Raw genomic sequence first — 23,919 nt, 5'->3', positions numbered from 1 at the left:
TATTTTGAGAAAAGTTCGTTGTATTAAATTCAGAGAGAGAGAGAGAGAAAGGGAGAGAGAGAGAGAGAGTTTACGAGATGAAATAGCGATTTGTATTAGTTTCGAGAAGGAATCAATTCCTTTGAAATCTTAAGATAACGTAAATGTCAACCGTACTTCGATTGCCCGAAATTCGAGAGATTCCTTCGTGGAACAAGCCGTTTACGATCGAGGGTGCTCGACCCAGAAAGATTCTGTATTTATTTTGCTACAGAACGCGTGCAATTTATCAAGTTTAATCGCCTAGAAACGAATTCTATTTTCTTTCGTGTTTATTTATTTATTTTATCTATTTTATCTATGCGATACGCATTCTTTTTTTTTTCACGTTTAAAAACAAACGATGCATAATTTGATAAATTGAAAGAATGGGAATACAAAAGTTCGATGACGGTATGATGATATCCGCTAACTCCTTAAACAATTCGAGTCTGTTATATAGTGTATTACAGCCCTCATTTCTGTGCCAAAGATTTGGCCACTTGGAGAACTCGCTAGGGGGTTGAGAGACTGCAATATTATGCCGAATTGCGTACAGTAAACATTTCGGCTAGAACTAAAACTAACCCCTTACGGCTATCTCGGCCAAAAGGAATAGACGCGTACTACGATTCTGATTCTATTGTATTATTGATATTATAATTTGAAATTCTGATCGAACGAATATGTTTTCAAAACGGTTAATGTAAATTCGTATACGTGTATCAAACACAGTTTCTTTGTTCGAAAATAATTTTTATGGAAAGAGAGAAAAAAAAAAAAGAAAAAGTACACGTAATTTTGATCGATAATAAGCATTTTTATACGATTTCGTAAATTTAGACAAAATTGCACGACGCATAAGCATTTGTCACAAGTCAGAAACTTCAAGTATGATAAATGTGTGGTTCGAGAAACATCTTTGGAATTGTATAAATCTCATCCACGCAAAATGTTTCCGGATTTCATGGATCTATTTTACATGTGGTAGCGAGCCAAGTATGACGTAGCTGGATTCTCCCGACACTTTGAAATTCTAGTTGCATTCGCGTAAAACAAATTTCCTTCCCTTCTGGCACGGACAAATATGGAATATGGGTGATGTTTTTATTACGTCTTCCCAATATTCTTCCCCGCATAAATCTATTTTAATTCTTCCCCAAAAAGAAGCCAGCTTTTCTCGGAAGGCACGAAAATTAAATCGAATAACGATGATAAATTTTTACTGTGAAAATAAAATAATTCTATTCTCCGATTTAACAACAATAAAATTACGTGGAAAATAAAAAGCGAATTCTAGATAGACAGACAGAGAGAGAGAGAGAGAGATAAGAGAGAGAGAGAGATAAAAATTTAACTCTCTTCCTCTCTCTCTCTCTCTCTCGATTCTTCCATTTCAAACGCGAATGTGTATCGCAAGTTATACGCGAGAACCGACGAAAATCTTTACCACCCCCGACCCGCAGTGCGAGCCAGCCTCGTTTCCGGGGATATTAATTAAAACGGGGAAGGAAATGGAGAAAAAAAGAGGGGAGGGAGGGGGGAAAAAAAGGAAGAAAGAAAAAAAGGGAAACGGAGACAAAAACATTTACGGGACGGCGAAAAATTTCCCCATTGTATCCGGGCAAAGGGCGAGTCGAACGGCGGCGATACAGAGTTTTCGTCGAACGTGTTCGTTGCGAATGACAACCCCCTGTGTCGTGCACACGACAGATGCAGCGAACAATATGGCTCGACGTGTGCGCGCGTAGTCGGTTTTGATTTCGGTGTTATTATGCCCACGGTCAGGTATAACGCACGGCAGAGAACGTGTCAGCCGTCGATCCGTCGTTATTCCGTGCTCCTGAGAGGCCCTGCAACGCTGCTCGCAAAATTGATCTGCAACGTTACATGCGACCGACGTATACCTCTCGCGATACACTCGAACGCTGCATTTCCGCTGCTCGACCCCTACCATTTATGAAATTTTCCGCGCCCCATTTTTCTCCACCACCCTCTTCGTTTCACTTCCACCATCGATTTTCCCGTTTCCGAAATTTTTATCCCGGGACGAGTATAACGTTGGCGTGTGAAATCGTTGTGCGTGCTCGATTGGGGAGAGCTACAAATATTTCGGACGGTTATAAAAATTTGATACGACGAAAAGTATAATATAATGTATTATAAAGAACAAAATTATAAAGAGATATATTTCATGGATCTTTCTATATATATATATATATATAAGTTTCGAGTTTCGAATATTTTTATCGTGAATACAAAAAATGTTATAAATAACTTCGAGATCGAAGGGGGGAAAAGTGGTGGAAAATTAGGACGGTGTAAAGTTAGACGGCGCCTAAATTTATCCACGAGAATTATCGAAAGAAATTGGATTTCAAATTTACGACCGCTCTTTGTTCCGCCCTGTATCATCCTATATCGCTCCACCCTCCCCGACTTATCAAAATTTCAAATAAGAAACATCGTTTTTCCGCGGCCGCTCTCATGAAAGTAAGCCATCCCTCGAACTGGGGAAAGGAAAAGAGTGAAGGAAAGGGCGGAAAAAAACGATGTTGCATCCTCCCCTCCCTTGAACGATAGCCTCCTCCATCTGGGCATCGACCTAATCAGATGGTAAGAAGCGGATGCACCATCTCGTGGAACTTGGCAGTGCGTTCACTAGGGTTCGCCAGTCGTTGGTCCAGGCCAGCATCCCCTGCGCGACGCTCGCCCATCCTGTCGGAGGAGTCACGAACTACATTCGGGGTTGCGGATAGTACACCCTGTGCGCAGGCCGTCCGCAAACAATAGACGCGTGCGTGATCCGTGTGTGTGTGAAACAGTCTGCGGACGATAATTTCATTAAGTAAAAATGTATCGTCTGAAGTGACGAAAAAAAGGAAGACGGGTGGATCGGATCGAGTGCATGCCGATTGAATAACAGATACGTAATACGAATGAATGATCGATGAAGGAATGAAGGAATTGAGCGAAGGAAAACATCTGGAAGCGTAATATGGCTGGGATTGGCGTCGTTTGACTCGTAAACAGTGATTTATCTATCTTTTAAATCGGACAGAAAAATCGACTCGAGGAATAAAAGAGGAGTAGAACAGGAAATATATCGCGATCGATCGGTGTCGATCGTTGTTTCTTCGGATTGTTCGTTCGGATCGAGGAAAGATCGGAGGGATGGCCGGTTACACGGTTGTGCGCAAAAAATTTTGCTGATCCTCGCTGCATTCGGGGGGATCCTGCGCCGTGCATGACCGGCGGCGGAAAGAAATTTGTCGGTAAGTGTTGCGGTTACTATTGATTATGTTACGCTTGTCGATGATGCCGTTCGCTCGATACTTCGTGTCACCCACGCGTGAACGATGGTAACCGACCGCCCGTCGTTTTCATCCTCATGAAGAAACCGACTTCGTTCATCCTTGCCACCTCTGGAATAGGAGAAAAATTACGATTGAAGCGGGGATAAGAGTTGCGAAATGAGATCCTACGACGGTGAGAGCAGCTCTACGGAGGACGATGATAGAAGAGAGGGTCTTCCAGAGGCGCACTTGCAGCAAGGATCCTGGCAACGTTCGGCTTCCCACCCTACATGGGCTTGGGAACATCGTACCGCTGTAAATACTGTCCATTATATATGTAACTAGCATACGTTTTTTAAAAAATTCTGAATATATAAATATTTAATACCGTGTCGTTATCGCAGCATCCATTACCACCGCAATCAACGGCATCGCTCGAATCAATGTACTCGTTGCCAGGGGCATCTCACGCCAGTGTTTCCGCTCCCCCAGCTGGCTACTCGTCCGAGCACCCTCAGAGCGCACCTGGAAGAAGAACTCCCTTGGGTGCCGTCGGCCTCGGCGGTTTCTATTTTCAGCAACAGCCCCAACCGCACGCTTCGTCGAGTGCCCTTTCCGATGAAAACAGACCAGACCAAGAGAGATTAGATACTAGGTATTAGATTAGATACTACTTCGTAACGTGGATCGATTTGATCCAGCCTCGCAAATACATTTATTAATCACAATCGGATATTATTGTAGACCCGGGGCATCGAGACTGAACTGCCCGCCAAAATCGAAGACCACGCGCCAAGGGAAAAGCATGCGACTAAACATAAACGCAAGAGAGCGTAGAAGAATGCACGATTTAAACGATGCTCTCGACGAACTTCGATCCGTTATTCCTTACGCCCATAGTCCGTCCGTAAGAAAATTGTCCAAGATTGCCACTCTCCTCCTGGCAAAAAATTATATTCTCATGCAAGGTGAGGGGAAAAAATAGAATAGAGAGGGAGGGAGGGATTGCTTTATTTTGCCTATGTATTTATCGAATCGTTCCTCGTCAAATTACATACATTGCAGGGAACGCTTTGGAGGAACTGAAAAGAGTGATAGCGGTTTTGCAATCGCCTCACGCTCACACCACAGCTTTACCACCCACACCTGTTTCCTACGATTTGCTGCACGGATTCCCAGGCAAGTTGTTCCAAGGTGTGCCGGATATGCAAGGACTTCCTACGACAGATCCTCAAAGCGTGACGGCAGGCGGTCCTCCGACTGATGGTACTGTGGCCAGTGGAGAATCGAATTAAAGATGCGAGTCTTTGTTTCCTTGACTAGATGTAAGATTAAAATCGAGAATCGAATGTGTTGAACTGGGTGAGACGAGTGTTGATAAAAAGGCGACAGAGGTAGGAAGGATTTCTTATTATACAATTTACAAGATAAAGGAGGGGACAGTAGATGTATTACTTTTAGTGGTAATAACGATTTTTATGAATATATATTGCGAGAATAATTAAACGCGATTAATCTTCCAGAATGGAATCTAACGATAATTTTAATATTAAGATTACAATATGAAGATAGCGTGTAAGTTTCGAATGCGAGATTAATTGTTGATACAATGAAAGTATTAGAAGTGAAGTATTCAAGGGCGTATTCGACATACATTGTTACGAGTTCGATAAACATTGAGTCAATATTAGTACGTATGGTTGATACTCTTAAGATTGAAAGTTTATGAAAGTACTAGCAATTAACGATTAAGAGTAATTACTTACGGTCTACGATAACTGAGAAGAGCAATAAGTAACAGCATATTTCTGTCTCTGGTGAATGGATATCGACTTATAATGAAAAAAAGAATAATATTCTAGAATGAATTTTATTTATTTATTTTTTTATTTTTTTTTGTTTTTAAATATCAAACATTAAACTGCCAGAGAGAGAAATGATGTAAGGATGAGGAATAAAATTTCCAAATCCCGTCCGGCAACGCGATAGTCAATATAGCATGTGATACATGTCGAGATATTATATATATATATTATATTCTAGTCATACACGCGTACAGATCTTAAATATTCATATACATATTATATATAGATATATATATATATTTAATAATTCGAATTGAGCCATCGATTGTATAACTTATTTATATACATAATGCGTTTATTAAGAGTTTACTACGATGTGCCAAGGATATATCCATTTCTTTTGCGAGAATAATCGAATCGCATGGACCTAGACGAAAGACGAAAATATTCCTATTTAAAAATGATTTTTTAATTAATTTAATGAAATTAAATTTGGAATCTTTCGCTCTCTGATAGGTCTACACGAGACATTTTAAAAAATCTAAAGACGCTATTAAAGTGGCAAACAATAACGATTATTATTATATTATTCATATAAAATTCCTAATGACTTTGGTCATTGAATAACAATAAAAGTATGCGAAGGCTAATAATGAAAACAGACGAAGATATTTGTTGTAGAGTGTAGATTTTACTGTTTAGTGCTCGAATAAAATCTATTTAAGAAAGTTATAGATCGGATGGGTGCTCTGAAAGAAAATCGTTAAATATAAAACGGAAGAAATATAATATTATTTTAGTCAACTTCGATAAAATAAGAAATAAAAAAGATTGATAATGATCTATATTCCTTCAGGGCAACCGTAATATAGAATTTTAATTGCAAAATACATACATCGAAATGAATCAATATACTGATAATATAATTATTATTAAATGAACGATAATACATTTTTAATATATATAATAATTTAATATCGCATATACGGTATATATACTTTTCAAATATTTTACACTTTAATCTATTTTAAAACGAGACACAAGTTTCTAATTAATGATTTTCAATTTAATTACAAAGAAAGATATCAGAAACATGTGAGTCGTTTAATGAAAATCGATCTTACAATCGTTCTACTATCATTATACATTACGATATATTACATTATATCGTTATTACCGTCATAATTATTAAAAAAAATATATTGATTGATCTTAGAAAAATTATGAACACCATATATGAATCGCAATATCAATTATAAAATAATTAATAATTTTTTTTTAAATTAATTTTTAAAAACCAATTATACGTTAACAAAAGCAGATGATTATTATCTAAATCATCGTACACGTGATGAATTGGTGGCGCCATCATGACAACCGCGCGACGAAGTATCAATTTGATTCCACTCGAATATTTTTTTGAAACAAAATATAGTATTGTTGTAAAATCTAACTTTTAATTCACATAACCGTGTAAGAAAAAAGTTGCATATTATAGAAGATGTCAGATTCAATGGAATAAATCAATTACCGCATTGTAAGGCGAATTTCGTTCAAGTTTGAAAGGTTCGACAAGTGGCGCCATCATGGCCGCCACTTTACGGAGCATTCACTTGATCGTCTTCCGTCCTTCTAGGAGGATCTTACACCGTATGTGCCTGATACGGCGAGGCTTATTGTGTGTGTGTCTTGTCGGTGGCTTCAAGATGGCCTGTAGGCTGGTTCTACGCGCCATGGTGTGATCATTTGATTCCCGGTGGTTGTGTCTCTGTAAACGTTTCGTGAAGAATTCGTCAGTGTCAAAACGACGACGTGACTCGACCGGCTGGTAACTCGGGGCAACCTGAAAATGTGACAATCGACTGAAAACCGGTAAGTCGTCACACACATGATATTATTTTCTACTTTGTGATAACTGAATGATTAATTATAATTTCATTACAACAAGTTTAACGATATAGTCATTTCTAAAAAAGAAATATACATAGTTAGAGGAATAAACAGAAGGGAGATAAAAAGAATAAACTATGATAAAAAACGGATATACCAGATAGTAACAAACTGTTTTTCTTGTAATCTGAAAGAATAATAATCCGAATAATATGATAAAACGGTAACTTCACGTTATAATTGTTTTTGAAATGACTTGCTTGATAGGTTATGATGTCATAATCGTCGAGAGTTCGTGCAATGTCTTTGTCTTCGTTGCTCGATCGCGATTACAATATCTTTATGTTCGTTAATTTTGTCTTTGTCGTATTAGTTAGTAAAATAGAACGAAACGAGGTGTGATTAATATAATGTATCAAAAAAATTGAAGCATATAATGCACGTATGTGTTCATTGCATTTTTTTACGTACGATATATATCTTTCGTAGTATATTTTCCGTTGCGAGTGGGAGAACTAACCTTACCTCTCAATTGGGCGAAAGACACACGACGGGGTCGCTATTGGTAGTCCTTTCTACATACCTGACACGCAAAACTTACCTGTGTTCTTAATCAACATTTTTATCAAGGATTTTGATTTCTTTAAATTTATTTGCAAAAATACGGTTTATTATTACTCGGTTCTTTTTATAATTATAAAAGTTGTGCGAAATTGTCACTATCAAAGATATATATTATCGATTGAAATTATGTATCGATATAATTTTTTGAATTTTGAATTTTTAATTTTATTGATTTGAAATGAATTTCATGATATTTAAAGTTGTGATCGAATAGAATTATATTGTGCCTGGTTTGTCGAATGAAATTTTGTTGAGATTCGATAAGAAAAAAAAGATATCTGTTTTCATGAGCGACGAACTCCACGTTTTACAGTCACTTGTGAACAGACCATTGGCCAGCCTGTGCTTATTTGCCGTTGACGTCAATTAAGGTCGAAATATACCTTGAAACAGTTTGATTCATTGCTTCATGATGCTCTTCGACGAAGGATTAACTTCATGGACGGTATCATGCGTTCACGAATAATCTGATAGGAACACGGTAAGGTAAATAATAATAAACTCTTAAATCGTTCGTTAAATCCTTCGGTGTGACATCGTGACACACTATCGTCTATGCTTACTTCCGGTCTACTACATTTGTATTTCATTTACCATATTTAGAATGAGCTAACTGTACTTAATTATTTTTTAAGAAACATATTTTTTTGAAATACAGTTATTCCATGATTTTAAAATAATCTACAAAAGACACACTAATAATTCTATGAAAAAAACAATATTAATTTTGTTTTTTTAACAAATATTAAGAATTCGGTTTGAGGAAACGATTATTATTTCTAATCTATTATATAAAACTCTACATATGGTTTCATGATTCCATCATCTTTAAAAATATATCTCTAGAATATTTTTAATAAGACAACTATGTGATATTTGAAACAAGATAAAAAATTTTAATAGTGAAACCTGTTTTATAGAAAAGAATTTTGGTTTGATAACCAAACGCAGAAAGGCATTTCACATCCTTATCGGTTCAAGCTGACCCAAAATACAAAAGAAGTTACTTGTGACACATTTCCGGTAAATTTATCTCAGGTATATAAAACGTACGTCGACAATTGGCACGCGTGACGTATAGCGTTAATGATAAAAACCAATCTTACTTACGCTATATTACAGGGTCATGAATTTTTGGATAAGCATCGCGAACGCGTTTTATATACAAGCAACAAGTATGTGGCATACATTAATTTTTACGAGTGCGCATATCTGCGATTGTCGACGTGTGCGCGCATCACATTGCGCAAACATACCTACTACGTGATCAGGAAATGTATATATTATATTTCATATGATAAAAATTCATCCTATATAGTAAGGTATAAGTAATATTAAGAATGAGATATTTTAAATGGTTCGAAAATGATATGTTTTACATTTATTTTTTTTCAATATATTGGAATATTTTTTATATTTATTTCTATATCAAATTATTTAAAATAATTTGAATTTATTTTATTCAGTGAATAATTTTTCGATTAATTTTTCCAAGTATTAAAATGATATCAATGTTTAGTTTTTCATCGAATGATGAAATCATATATGTATTTAATACTATAATATATTCTAATTATCGTAATTATGTATCAAATCAATAAGTAATTATCCTTTTTTAATGAGAAAAATATATATATATATATATAAAATAAGATATATTTGATCATATATATTTTTAATTAAAAATCGACTTAATCCATATGATATTGAATGTATCTTAAATCTTAAATTTAATTTAAGATTTATCTAAAATTTTATGATTTTTAAAAAATATAAATAATGTTACATTTTCTGTGCATTTTAAAAATATATTCATGCTTAAAACTTTCAAGTACAATTTGCATGTAATATAACATTTCTTTCATGAGATATATTTGAATAATGAATCAAAATTGTCGTTGGGTCAAGGATTATTTGAATTATTTTAGCTTGTCTTTGTTTTTATATGAAGGACTATAATTGAAACGTATGAAATGCAAAATCCGTGATTCAGTGCAATTTCTTTTCATATTTCACACGTATATATAATAATAAATTTCATTTAAAAAAATTAATGCTTATCAATTGTAAAGCCAAAAATAATGTCTATAGAATGATGAACGATTTCGTTATCAATATTTTTTCTGTTTATGCTCGAGACTTGTCAATTTATTTTTATTTTTATTAATTTTTATTTTTTAATTTGTTCAAAAATATGCTACATTATATATCACGTAAATAAAGATACGTAGGAAATATAAAAAAAAATCTGTACATTGTTAGTATTTTAATATAATAAATAAAAATAAATAAAAATATAACAATAGTTAGTTACAATTTTATGCTTTCGTAATACTTTTATTTATTGAATTTATTAAATTTTATTGCGTCTTATTGATGTTTGACCTTTGATATTAAAATTTTTATCATTTCAGTTAAAGTTTATTTCTTGAATATATATTAACTTCTGATTTTTACTATATATCATGAAATTATTATTTTTTATTGGAGATTACGAGAAAGAAACAAAATTGAAAGAAATTAATTATAATTTTGTATATTGATTTTAACACGTAAGATTTTTAGGTTAGGTTAGCATTTTTTTCGTTAAAATATAAATATTGTTAAATTATTTTGAAAGTAATTATTCACCAACTTTTAATTATTTCTTAAAAAAACTAATACAATGATTACACAATGATTGATAAAATTGGAAAGCATTGGAAACCATATTAGAAAATTCTTTGCAAACGTTATAACCATGTTAGCTGATTTGCTATGAACGAATATATTTGTATGATATCAATATCAATAGATCAATATATGATATGAATATATCTATCTTCAATTTCTGTATATTAGACAATCCTCTTCTGTTCTCTTATTATTTCATTTCTTAAGGATTTATTCAAATTTTGCTTGTTCTTTCCTAATTCATTACTTACTTATCTTTATTAATTCATACTAATTCATACCAATCCATTAAATTCATCTAAAAAAATAGTTATATGAATTTTAAATAATTGTTCAAATATTTGTCAATTTATTTTCTTTTGAAAAGCTCGATTAACCGATTATAGATTATTATAGGTTATCATATAAAATATTGAATTAAAAGATACATCGCAATAGTTAAATTTTGCATATTATTTAAAACTTTTTTGCTTATATTTACTAAATGAATTTGAATAAACATGGATGAATTTATATAAAGAATTGATATATTTTACTAAAAAAAAGAATATATTTATATAAACGTAAAGTGAATTCGTTTTATAATCCTTTTCTGTTGAGCTCTTTTCTCTCTCTCTCTCTCTTTTTTTCTCTTTCTCCCAATAGTTTTGGATTTATTATTTTTCATTAACGAACAACCAGTGAATTCAGAGGTGGGTGGTTGAGAGCGTCGAGTGAAAAATGGTAAAATAAGAAAGAAGATGAGAGAGGGAACACTGCGATGGTTGGGGAAGAGAAACGGCAAAGGGAGAGAGATGAAAACAAAGCGAACACAACTGCCAGGGCAACAATGGCGCATCGACCCGCCAAAACTCGCGCTGATGCGCAGAAACGCGCGCGCCGCATCTAGTCCGATCGAGCAGCGTGTTAACCTATCTTTTACATCTTTCGTATCGCAATAATTTACTCAATCGATTTTCTGGTGAAAAAGATAAATCGAAATGTATCATCTTCGTCATCAGTTCGTAATCGAATGGAATACTGTATCGTATAAACGCCGTTGAAAAAAAGAACTAGACCTTTATTCGCCCGATGCGTAAAAGCATGCGCAGTAGGCTCTTGGAAACGACCGACTCTTGATTAACGTAGTAGCTTCTCTACGATTAAAAATTCTTTTAATTCATTTTAAATTTATTTTTATTTTGATATAATTTTTTATAACAAATTTTATTGCTTATTGAAAAAAAGAATTTATAATATATTCAATTTAATAGTTGATTTTATTTTATATATTGTTATATATTTTATATATATTGCAGTAGTTGTTGATAGGAATAAGAGAAAGTTATTGCAGTATTAATGTTTTTAGAATAACCGTATCGATGATACTAATCACTGCTTGGTCTGCAAAACCTTATGCACTGATGTGAGTAATTTTATAGAATGAAATCAAAGTTTGCGTTGATATAAAGAAAGCACTTTGATATATTTGATATATTTTTTTTTAATATATTGAATTTTCCAATTATAAATAAGAAATAAAAATAATCAAATTAATCATTATATTCTCAAATCAATTAATAATTATATTCTTAAATCAGAAAACGAATAAAAGAAATAAGAATATTATATAAAATCCAGATGTTATTGAATCTATATAAATAGATTCATAATATAATTCTTACATATATAGAATACAGTTTCTTCTGTAATTCTATTATTGTATGGTATAAAATAAGCTACATAAGGTTTAAATTGGAAAGTCCAATTGGATGAGGTTGATGTTCCTCTCTACTTTTTCTTCTTTTGGATTTCAATTTGCAACGCGATGTAACCTCCTCTAGAAATCGCTCCAGATATCCTAGAAGACTTTTCGTTCTCGTTCGTTCTCGTGAACGGAGCAGGACTGAGAAGTATGGTCCAGGATGGATGAAGATCAGGTGCTGTGGTTGCCCTGGCAACCGGCATTGATCCCTCCCCTCTTGTTCTACCATCCTTTTCGTCTCTCCTCCACCACATATTATTGGTCTCTCTCTCTCTCTCTCTCTCTCTCTCTCTCTCTCTCTCTCTCTCTCTGTATATATGTATGTATGTATACTCTTTCCTTTTTCTCTCTAGTGTTGAACGCACAAATACAAATATACACAGATTTGTATACATATATAGATTCGAGAAGAGAAGACATGGAAGAGAAAAATCTTTTTTCTTGATCTTGCTTGTTGCACTGCTTTTACCTTTTTTCTTTTTTCGAACCGCTTTTTATTTTCGTTCGAACTTTCTGCCTTTCTATTCTAGATTTTTGTTGGCTTCGAACTCAATGTCGATTATTCATCATCTTCAAGAAAAAAATTAAAATAATACGAAAAGATTTAATGAAGCAATGGAATCGAAGAAAGAAAGAAAGAAGGGTAAAAGAATGATGTGCTACTTTATGAAAAGATACACGACTAAATCGAAGAAAAGATAAAAGAGAGAAAAGAAAAAGAGACTTAAATAAAAACTCTTGATCTCTTAACAGAGATGTTACTAGGCAACAGATATAGTTTCCATTGTTATGGTTACGGCATAAATATTTGAAATGAGTTCTTTCTAACCGTGAAACTCTTTCTTCCTTCGCTTGCTCTCTCATTTATCTATCCGTGGAAGTGCTAAAAGTTATTAGTATACAAAATTATAATTACAATTAATTTTATCTGTCCTTTTAATATCATAGAAAATTTATCATAATTTTTTTTAAACTTAAGAACAGGAGTCAAAAGATTTATTACTATTTATCCTAAAATTTTTTTAATTCATATTACATACATATATTTTCAACATTATTCACACCTGTTTATAGTCGTAGCTTAACTCTGAACAGAAACAGAAATTCGAAATTCCTCGAGCGTTTCTCCCACGTAACGGATTCTTTGCTGAAACACCTCTCTCCATTCCAGTTGAAAGCTATCCATTTTACTTGGCCGTTGTTGCTCCTTTCTTCTAGCTTTTCTGGTCTTCTCATTAACACAAAGTGGTTGAAAGAGGTGCACCAGTTTGTTTACCGTCATTTGTTCGCTTGGTCCCTCTGGGGTGTAAACGGACGCCGACCAGTGGTGACCTCGCGGTCAGGGGTTAACCTCTCCGTGGTTGAGACAGATTAGGATAGGTTAGGGTCATGGACCACTGGATTACCATGAGCGGAAGAGGGCTTTCGACGACACGAATCCTTTTGATCCATACCCGATTCCAAGAAGATTCAACGTAATCTGAACGAAAGTGGATTTGCGAAATATTCGCTTTTATTGCCTACGATAGCTTTTAATCATTGCACTTGTTTCTAAATGGTTCAAGGTTAGCTAAGATATTTCTTTTTGTTTGGAATGACTTTAAAAGACTCTCACGATCTATTTTTTCGATTTAATACTCGTTTTTTAGTGGATCTTATTGAATGATTTGAATGATAAATTGTTTTTTAATCGTAAATTGTAAATAATATTATGTATTAAGGTTTGACTGCCTTGATTTTTTCTTTCGATTTCGAATTCAAAATTAAATCTGAATTGCTGTTCTTTGGATCTTGAACTGTTCTTGGATCTTTATAGTTTGGACAGCAACCAATATTTCAACCTAGCTATTTTATATTCAATAAGATACTTTGAAAAACAATTTCAAAGTATTTTCATATTTTCATAGCCATTAATCCATCTTTCATATATATTTCAATAAAATTATGGCACAAAAGAATATATTTTCCAAGCCTTACGTTGTATTAAAAAAACAAAACGGAATATTCAACTCAAAGATTAAATAATTGAAATTGGATAATTCAATCTTGCTTACATTACCTAACACTTATCATCAAATCAAGATCATCCTTAAGTTCCTGACATGAGATTTACAGCTAAGGTGTAGTTGCTCATCCAGCAAAAACGTTATTGCAATTTAATTGACCGAGTCGTTAGAAATTTATCGAAGGTCCAAAACTTCCGACTCGAATTATCCACCTCTCTTCTCCACGCGTCAACCACGGTCGTTAGCGAATTCCACAAGTGGAGTTTAATCGTTCGTTCGTTCTTCAAATCGATCGGATTGAACTATCCAGCGCCCTTTTTGCCGCGTGGAAACTGGAAAGGGGGAAAGTGAAGTCTGAAGCGCGGAGATTAACCGCGATCCACGATAAAACTTGGGAATTAGGAATGGTCAGTTACACGGGGAATCGAAAGACCGCCTCTCACATTGATTCGAGGGGGTCGTCGCGACGGCTACTGTTATTGATGCGCGACATCGGGACGCCTAGTGAACCCTCCTCGATTCCATCTTGCATTTCTGACTCCCTTCTCTAAATCATTGTTTCCGCCCCCTTTTGGTGTAAACACTGAGAAAGGGAATAACGCGACAATGAACGATCGAGGCGTTTTTACTTGGAAACGCGAAACATTCGTCTTCGATCGTATCGCGATGGGAAGGAAATTTGTGAACGTGATCGAGTTTCGAAATGAAAGTTGGAAATGAAAGTGAAAGTGGAATGTATGGTGTATTCGAGATTTTGAAGTGAGTTAGTTTCACACTTATCCGCGTCATATTAACTTGGAGATATTTATTCATCGTTTGCAACTTCGATATTTTCGCAAGCTGTTTTCATTCGTTCGAATTCGAAATTCTATTACTCTCACATTTCTAGTAAAATGACATTTCGTAATGTGCGGCAAGTTGGCTGGTTCTCCAATGGGAAAATGAAGTAGGAAGGACGCGATTGGTAAAGTGGGGGGACGATTTGATTTCATCGAGAGTGGGTGGAGACGAACTTTACGTAATTCAACGTATGATTGCATTGAAGTTGTACGACTCGTTAGGAAAAGCGTCGAATTACTATGAAAATATATCATTATATAATAAAAATATCAAATTTATATATTAAACGATAAATAATATATTTGCGTGCAAAGAGAATCGATCTTATATAACTTTGCACATTCTGAAATTGATCGAATCTCGGTGGAATCAAAGGTTCGACGAACAAAGTCAAAATATCCGGAACAAATAGGATCAAAAACATCGTGCAAAGTCGTCTGTTTCTTTTTCGATCCAGCTTACACGATGGTAAACGCATCGCGAAGCTGAAGTTTTCGCGAACTCTTAGAGGATGGAAGTTTCGATTGGCGTTCCGTTCCAATGGAACGTATAGATCCGTTTCTAGTTTCCACCCTTCGCTTTGTCGACGTCCTTCGGAGGGGATACAATGCTCGTACGCGTTGCCAGTCTATATGGAAATCCGTTATCGCGTTTCACTTCATGAATTCGAATGTTATGAGAGGCAATGAATTTAACGCGAGGGACACTTACCAACCAGGGGTGGACTTGTCTTCTGTTTTACCCTTCTACGTGTCCCTTGCATTCGGTGTCCCTTTTCGCTCTACAACTCGCTAAATTATGCTCCGTTTCATCGGATTATACGCTGGATTGGATTTTACTTGTAATTAAATGCAACGTTTTTCGCTTTGAGATTGTGCAATCGCTCTTATTTTCAATAGATCGATCAGTTGATTGATAATCGGGGCGAAATTATTGTCATTTTCAAAACATAAGGGACGGATTCGGAAACAAGATGTAATTAATTTGATTTTCGCCATGAAACGAATTGTATCTTATTATCTTTTATTGTTTTAGGACGTCTTAAATATTATACAAGCAATTTGGTGGAGAGAGGACTGCTATGGCCCTTAGTTGCGAGGTGATTAATTGTAAGTAGATCTTTTTCCAAATTTTAAGTCTTCCTTTTTTTTTTTTTTTTTAATCTTTGCAAAATGGAAACGAAGAAACAAAGATGTATTTTGGACATATATAGTTTGATTATCTTTATCAACGAATGAATTCATTCGATAATTCACAGATGCGTGTAGGTCGGGTTTGGTATTTAATTCTAACGATAAGATAACGATAAATCTGGGGTACAGTTTATTCGAACAAATAGCAGTATGTTTATCGTCTTATGCAGAACTTATTATTCTTACGAGCTTGCTAAAAATATTAATTTTTATATAGAATATATAGAAGATCGATAAATCCAGACTAGCGAAACATTAAATGAATAAAAAACAGGAAGTTTCTTTTCTCTCAGTTTAATATTCATCACGTTAAGATCATCATGTGTTCCGATTCTTATCTATTCACATCTTTGAAACCAATTTTAGATTAAATATTCGGTATTTTCTTCAAACTCTAACTATTCATTATTATTCACATTTCCATTTATCACATTGTATAGATATGAAGTCGTATAGATCGTAATTTTCATTCTTTAAATACGTTATCGCGATTCTACAATGTCGCTTAAATGCGCAAAATAAGATATTTGTCAAATACATATTTTTCGAGGACTTCTAAACGAGCGAACAAACGATTTATTAATTGACTAAGAACTCTCGATGATCTTGGAAAAATTTCAGACTTGGATAATGTAAAAGTATCGATAAAGATTCGATTCTCTGAAAATCTTCCGAAATTTGATCGAGAAGATTTCGAAGGTCGATGGGTCACAGATGAGGCCACTCCAAACTGTCTCCCATTTCGTCCCCGTTTCCTCTAAAATTGATGCGGTTTCGACATCGTTCTATCTAACAATGGCCGTTGTGAAACTCTCGCAATGCTCGGCCAGCCAGTCGGGCCGAGCAGTCTCAGGATGATTTTGCAACAGGCGCTCGTGCGTTCGTTCCACTTGCATTCTGCCTTACCGGTCGCTTAGGATACTTTCACGTTCCACAAAAAAACTATCGTCCATCGTATGACTACTGATAATTCGATTCTCTTTGCGTGTAACCGAAAGATCGAGGATGGATTTAATTGGATTTAGTGATCCGATCGTTTTGCTCTTATGAAATTTACGCTGCTTTTATTCTTTAGAGTTTCAAATTCTAATCTTTACGCAATCATTTTCACACTGATTTCTACGAATGGATTCAAATTCAAATTTTAAATGTGTTGGTATCGCGTGGCCAATGATTTAGAAATGATAAGATAGGATAATTGAAGTGATTACAAAATGAGAACACGCAAAATAAAATGATTCAAGTTTCATGACATGGATGAGACATAAAAATATTTAAAGAATACATCGTAAGAAAGTAATTTTGATTTAATATCTCTAATAAATGAAAAAAATCCAGGTTTTTTTTCATTCTATAATTCCTAATTGAAGATCGAACATCCTTCATGATCGACCATGGGAATCTACACACTCGATTCTACGTTTTTATCCTTGCAACATGTGGTACGCACAAGAAGGTGTTCCTTAAGGGGGCAAGAAAAGAAGGGATATGGGAAAGTCGATGGATTTGAGTTAACAGGAGACGGCAGAAGGACGAATTATTTCCTTCATATACGTAGAGACAACCGCAATCGCGAGAAGTGGGTCAGATCCGTTTTCTCCTTTGATCTCCGAAGTGGTTTGATCGCATTTTTCTTCGGATTGTTCCCTTTTTTTTTCTTCGCTCATCTCGGCTAAATCACATCTCCGTCGATTCATAATTCGAGGGATGACCAGTCCACGGGATCACAATGAAATTTAATTAGATTTCTTGTTTTATCGTAGATGAACGATCCAACGATCAAGACGTATCCAAGGTGGTGATCCTTCATGATGGCGAAAAAGTTGCGACCAGATTCACTTGTAACGTTTTATTGCGCAGAAATTACTTTTCCAACTCTATCTGCAGTAAATTCGAATCTGCCGCGATTATTTCTACGAAACTTTTCTAAGAGAAATACACCTAAAGTGTGCTGAGCTTCTATAATCGATTTGAACAATACTGATAATGACACAGATATAGAATAAAAAAAAGTAGGGAAAATCTATTTTCATTCCACTCAATTGATTATTTCTAATTTTAATCCATTAACTAATTAATTAATTAATCCGATAACTAATTTCATTTTCTTCGAAGACATATCAAAATTATTTCTTTCAATTTTTTTCACTTTTCTTAGAATAGAATATATTCTCTGTGTGACGTGTTCTATTTTCAGATATGTTAAATTACCCTTATCCTTATCTTATTCTCTAGCTTGCGTCTATATTCATAAACTTTAAATCATCTTATCGTAATATTTTTTAACAACTATTCTTAACCTTTTCTCAAATTCGTAACATCATTTTGAAAATCTCGATCTCAATAACTGTCTTATTTCACGTTTAAATATAAACTTCCATAAGTTATCCAATTATACATTCGTGCATCTGTCTCGAGAGAGACAAAATTTCTGACGTATGTGCCAAATAAATCAATCAATTCAGTCTTCGATCCTCTGATAGCCTGTCCACCAAAACGAAGTCGTCGAAACCTGTAGCTCTTGGTTAATGCTCGATTCACGTCCTGCATAAAGTATATTAAGCAACATGGGCAAACAATGGGAGGCCGGGAAACCGCGAAGCGTTCTTCTGGTTTGTTTTGGCGGCGTATCTGCGGGGTTTTTGCCCCGCGTAAGCGCATCACGGCGCGTGCCCACGGGAATGACGTCATCCCCCGTGGAAACGTTACGAGCGTTGCGCGCGCCTCGCGATACTAACGAGGCGCAGCCACGCGTATGAAGGTATAGGTGTGATGCGCGCGCATTGGTGTGCATGTGCATACAATGTGCGCGTTGGATATAATGCGCGCGCATCGATATGCATGTGGACGCAACGTGTGCAATGCGATCGCGATATTTTCACTGTTCGTCATCCGGTTCTCTGTGTCGTTCGTCCTACTACGTCTACGTGACGTCAAACCGAAAGCTATTCTGGTCCATGAAGAGATGGTTCTACGCCCATCTTGCGATCGCCCGATGAAACGTGGGTCGATCGATCGTGAATGCGTTTCAGAGGCACCGTTTTTGCCTGGAAAATAGTTTCGGGATACACCGGCAGATTCTGGAAACTGGGACAGGGGAACTTATATAAGACATTTTTGAAACGAGATGGAATCGAAAAAAGTTATAGGTGATATTTTATTCAAAATGTATTCGAGTATATAATATTCCTTTTAATGTGTCTAGTTTTTTAAATATTTTTGCTTTTCATCTTCGAGTCATGATGTGATACTTTTCATAACCTATACAATTTGATCATTCTAGCTTAATTTTCTTCGAATTCTTGAATTTCCTCGTATCTTCTTCTGAAAAGATTCTTTTAGCTTTGAATGTGAATCTATGTCAATAAACCAATATCTTTTAGTACAATCGATGTATTTAAAACAGTGTACATTAAGACAGTGTAATATCTTAGGGCGATTGTGAAAGATTGGCAATGTAAATTGGGTGAATACGAAAGTTTAAAATAAATCGGTATAAATATTAGTTCGAATCATACGTTCGGAACTCATAGTGTTTTGTGATCTCGTTCGTCCATATTAATTTCTTTTTTATCGAGTAATTTAATCTGTTCATCAAGTCAATTTTTAATTTAATGAGGATTTTTTTTGGCACGGAATTAGTGAACAAGTGGCTAATCGATTATAATTAAATGTAAGTAAATATAACATATATCAAATAATTCCGATTTCACGCAAAAATTTGTTTTTAACTAACAGAATCGAATAAAATAATCGAATATTTGTATTAATCAAATCACGGTATTAGTATAATTAACGTCATCGAACTCATAGGCGAGTAATTTACTTAACGATCGATGTTTCGTACTTGATATTTATCGACTTATCGAATCGCACCAATCGAAATTTTCGTTCGTCTAAATCTGTATAGACAATGTTGGAACAACTTTCGTTAGGCGTTGGCCAACGGTCGAAAATGTTCTCCTAAGTACCGATATAAATCAAAGGGTGGACTTAACGAACTTCTCCTATATATCGACCAATATATCTTCTTACCTTAAACATGGGTCACTATTGAAAATGAAAATTGTAATTTTCTGGAAAAATCTTTGCCAAAATGATAACAAACTATGCTTCGAAAGTTAGAATATTCCAGGATATTTCTTTATTTCGCGAAAAGTTCGGATTTTATGATTGATGATTTTTACGTGAGTAAAGAATTAAAAAAAAAATATATTGAAATAATCGAATGTAACGAAGATAAAATTAATTAGAAATTGATCTTCATTTACTATTCAATATGTGGAATAAAATTGAGAGGATTTAATGGTAGTGGACCAATTCGAGGGACAATTTAATTAAGAAAGAAGACAGTCGCGTGTCGTAAAACGAACACGAACTTTTTATCGAATAACAGAAGCTCGACGTCTTTACCCCTTTCCATAGCTGTTTTGTTCGATTTTATGTAAGCCTGGCAGATATCGGAAATCTTGCGAGCGGCTTCAACCCTGAAGAAGACCCTCGAGGGACGATCGACGCCGGGTAAAACGGTGACGAACAAGTGGATATGGAAGATAGTTATTTCTGTGTACGAGAAATACGACGGTGCCACGCGTGTTCTCTATTGAAAGAATATATAATATTTTCACGAGGAAATAACATTTCTAATATCGTGTTATTCGCCGTGTTTCTTTTTCATTAATGGAATGAAGAACTTATAACTTTGAAACAAATTATTTTTAATTTTCTATACCCATAATTGGATACTGATAATCATTGCATGTTTAGAAGAGCATATTACAGAGACAAGAGTAAATTATGAAAGATAAAAGAAAGGAAGAATACGTTTCAGAAAGAAAAGAATAAAATAAGAGATATCTATGAAGAGATTGAGCTCATGTTCTCGTTAACCAGGATTTCATTTTATGCATTGACTCTCTTTGTCGAGGGAATGTTGTTTTCTCTTGTTTAGTTTGAGTTTCAGTTTGATCTGACGTATAGACGTAATAGAGGAAGGAATTAAACGAGAGAATTATAAGAAAATTCTGCACGATATTAATTACAATTCATAGTCAATATTTTTTTTTCTTTTTTTTTATTCATATTCTTTATGAAAAGAATACCACTTTTTTGCTTTAGATATTTTGAATACCATTTCGTTTTTTTCATTAAAATATTTTTGAGATCAGATGAATGTTATCCTGAGACATTTTCTTGAAATATCCTTGAAATATTCCGCTTTGCTGCATTTTAATCTTAGAACGTGTTGAACAAATATAACTTTAGAACGTCCTTCAAACACCTTTGAAATGTCCTTGAAATATTCTATTTACCTCACTTTTCGTAAAAAAAAAAAAAAAAGAAAAAATCTCCGCATACTGTGTTCAAACGACTCGAGTCTCAGAGGAAAATAATGACACGAGTTTTTTTCACGACTCATTTCGCGAAATAAGCACTAACATCATGGCACTTAGCACTCTAACACGAATGCACATAGCAGGTAGGGTCTTTAAACATAGTACGTAGTCTTCTTTAGAAATGATAAAACTTCTACTTTGTGCCCAACAAATGAGTACTAATTGTACAATAATTAGAGAAAGATGTTGCGACGGTTATTTTGAACCGCCGACAAGTGCGACAAAACAATCGATCGTAACAGGTAGGCTAGTCTCTTCTCCATGAACAGCTTATAGATAAAGAATACATAAAAGGTTTTTTTCCCCCCTCTTCGTGTCTATGTCTTCCGGTCACTCTAGGCGAGTCTTTCTCCGACTTTAGTCTGCCGAGCATTTTGCATTGCCCACGTTGATCGACGATGCACGCGCGTGCAATCTCCGTGCATGCACGTGTCCACCGCCCACACGTACAATGCACAGGATGCATCGGTCGACGGATGATTCGATCACCTTGCAATATCTGTCTCTGATACACGGTTCAGCGGTTTTCGGTTTGCCCTCTTTTTTCCCCCCCCGAATCGACCACTTTCGACGGGTTATTGTTTTTGGTATCGGAATTTAGGGATGTTAGGTGATTGGAAATGTTTTGTGTCGATGGTATTGAAGAGGTTAAGGGTTTAAGCGAGATATGAATTGATCTGCATTCATAAATGAATGCGTTTTATCTCCGTAGATTCTTCTCGTGAAATAAATTTTCTCGTTGTCTCTATTATTATTATTGTAAAATTTCAATAACATTTAATCGCGCGAGAAATCTTAGTGACTCGATATAAGAATAAATATTAACGAATAATTGATATTGACATTTATTCGCTCGAAGATGACATCGTCGAGTAAAATATATCGGATTCGTAAATTACATCGCAGTTAAATCAAGGTTCTTATATATATATATATATATACCGTAATGTGTTCTAAAACATGTGAGCGTGCACGTCACACGTATGCGTGTACGTAAATACGTACGTGTGCATGCGTATACCGGCGGTACGAGAAACCTATAGTCTCGTCTATTGAACCGGGTACAATGAGCGACGTGTATGACCGCTATACCGGGTAACACAGTGTAAGTCTCGTATTTATGCCGGTGTAAACGTTCCATATAATCCTTACGGAAGCTAAGTTTTACAGGGAAAATATGAGCGTGAGAATATAATTAGGAAACACTTGTGCGTGAACTTGACTCATAACTGGCCATTAACTCGTATTACTTATCCGAGACTTTAGGTACCTTATCGTACGGTGCATTAAGTGTTCATAAACGCCGATTTACTTCTTTACCGCTGCATTATCAAAACGTGTTACCTGAACAATTTTCTCCTTAAAAACTTCATTCTTCTTAAGTGGAAAGATTCTTATTCCTGCTGCTACTTTATTCATATTTCGAAGGACGCAGATTTCAAAGGCTAACTAAAGAAAGTCATATATATTTTTCGTAGAAGGAGAATCACGTCACTTTTAATTCTTCTAACTTTACTGGGTGATTCAGTCGGATCACATTTTATTTTTGATCAAAATTTTAGTTTACATACTCGATTAATTCCTATCGAAGGGGCCGAGCGATCTTTGCACTCGTTCGCAATTTTTGAATTTTAACTGGAAAAAAAAAAATAAAAGAACAGTCATCCTTCCGTGGAACGAAAATTCTGACAGTGGAGATTTCCCAGTCATTCCGGTATGTACTTTCCTTTATTCGTCCTTTCAAATTTTCACGACTTTGTACCTCTGACAAATTGTGGGCTACAACAGTCTGTGCTCTACATAGCGGAATGTGTATACGTCGATTGTGTACCACGACACACGTAATAATACTCTACGCCCGTTATCTTCCCACACCTCCTCTCCTCCATTTTCTCTTCTTCATCCCCCCTCCACCTACGCGTTCGATTTGCAGTACCGATGTGTGTATATGTATATATATTTACACACACACACACACATTCTGTGTGACTGCAGCCATCGGGTTAACGCTGGTAGTACGTACTACGAATTGAATGAACGCGTCAGTAATCCTCGTACAGGATGCCCAATCAGCGCACGAGGATAAATCGTCGTGGCGTGTATCGATTTATAATAATACCCTTTAACCTTCTTTCTTGCTATTCGCTTTAGATAATCGTTCCAGTTATGAAAAAAATGGAGGAGATGAAAAATAAAAAAAGTAAAATTAACGGGGAAACAGTTCGAGCTCCTTTAGATATTTGCTTTCGAGTAAAATCAGTAATCCAGTACTGATTGGTTGGGTAAATGTACGCTTTGGATTCGTGTGTTTATCATCGAAGAGAACGATAGCATTCTATTTGAGTAGAATATAATCTCGTAATTATAATCGTACAGCTTTCACTTTTCATATTTTCATGACTCACTGCTAACTAAAGATATCGTAGAACGGGGG

At 35.0% G+C, this 23,919-nt stretch overlaps 2 protein-coding genes and 1 long non-coding RNA gene across 10 annotated transcripts in view; all 3 read left to right on the top strand.

The window, feature by feature from the left end:
* Positions 1 to 1,486: 1,486 nt before the first annotated feature.
* Positions 1,487 to 3,684, top strand: LOC133666976 (uncharacterized). The gene is made up of 2 exons (XR_009831922.1): positions 1,487 to 3,293; positions 3,416 to 3,684. It is a non-coding gene; the product is annotated as an uncharacterized LOC133666976 (long non-coding RNA).
* A 73-nt stretch (positions 3,685 to 3,757) lies between these two features.
* On the top strand, positions 3,758 to 4,609 carry LOC107995187 (class E basic helix-loop-helix protein 22). Its single transcript, XM_017052538.3, has 3 exons — positions 3,758 to 3,969; positions 4,059 to 4,282; positions 4,380 to 4,609. Exons 1-3 carry the CDS (start codon positions 3,758 to 3,760, stop codon positions 4,607 to 4,609), a joined length of 666 nt encoding a protein of 221 aa, XP_016908027.2.
* A 404-nt stretch (positions 4,610 to 5,013) lies between these two features.
* The window catches only part of LOC107995132 (serine-rich adhesin for platelets), a 34,433-nt gene continuing 15,527 nt past the window's right edge, over positions 5,014 to 23,919 (top strand). For 2 of the 8 annotated variants that reach the window (XM_062081886.1, XM_062081883.1), the window contains exons 1-3: positions 5,014 to 6,991; positions 7,947 to 8,114; positions 15,932 to 16,005. In XM_062081886.1, the coding sequence (XP_061937870.1) occupies positions 15,978 to 16,005 (28 nt within the window). In that variant the 5' untranslated portion in view covers positions 5,014 to 6,991; positions 7,947 to 8,114; positions 15,932 to 15,977. Of the gene's footprint in view, positions 6,992 to 7,129; positions 7,452 to 7,946; positions 8,120 to 15,931; positions 16,006 to 23,919 lie in introns of those variants that run through there. The other 6 variants (XM_062081885.1, XM_028665398.2, XM_017052452.3 and 3 more) reach the window with 4 other exon arrangements.

Source organism: Apis cerana, linkage group LG11 (assembly GCF_029169275.1).
Source record: "Apis cerana isolate GH-2021 linkage group LG11, AcerK_1.0, whole genome shotgun sequence".
NCBI lineage: Eukaryota > Metazoa > Arthropoda > Insecta > Hymenoptera > Apidae > Apis > Apis cerana.
The sequence above is the reverse complement of the archived record's forward strand: the minus strand, read 5'-3'. Positions and strand labels throughout refer to the sequence as shown.

Bases quoted from the DNA above. Each gene is read 5' to 3' on its own strand.
- LOC107995187 (XM_017052538.3), top strand. From the start codon at position 3,758: ATGTACTCGTTGCCAGGGGCATCTCACGCCAGTGTTTCCGCTCCCCCA. The intron at 3,970-4,058 runs GTATTAGATTAG...ATATTATTGTAG, and splicing joins CAAGAGAGATTAGATACTAG to ACCCGGGGCATCGAGACTGA. The intron at 4,283-4,379 runs GTGAGGGGAAAA...CATACATTGCAG, and splicing joins AAATTATATTCTCATGCAAG to GGAACGCTTTGGAGGAACTG.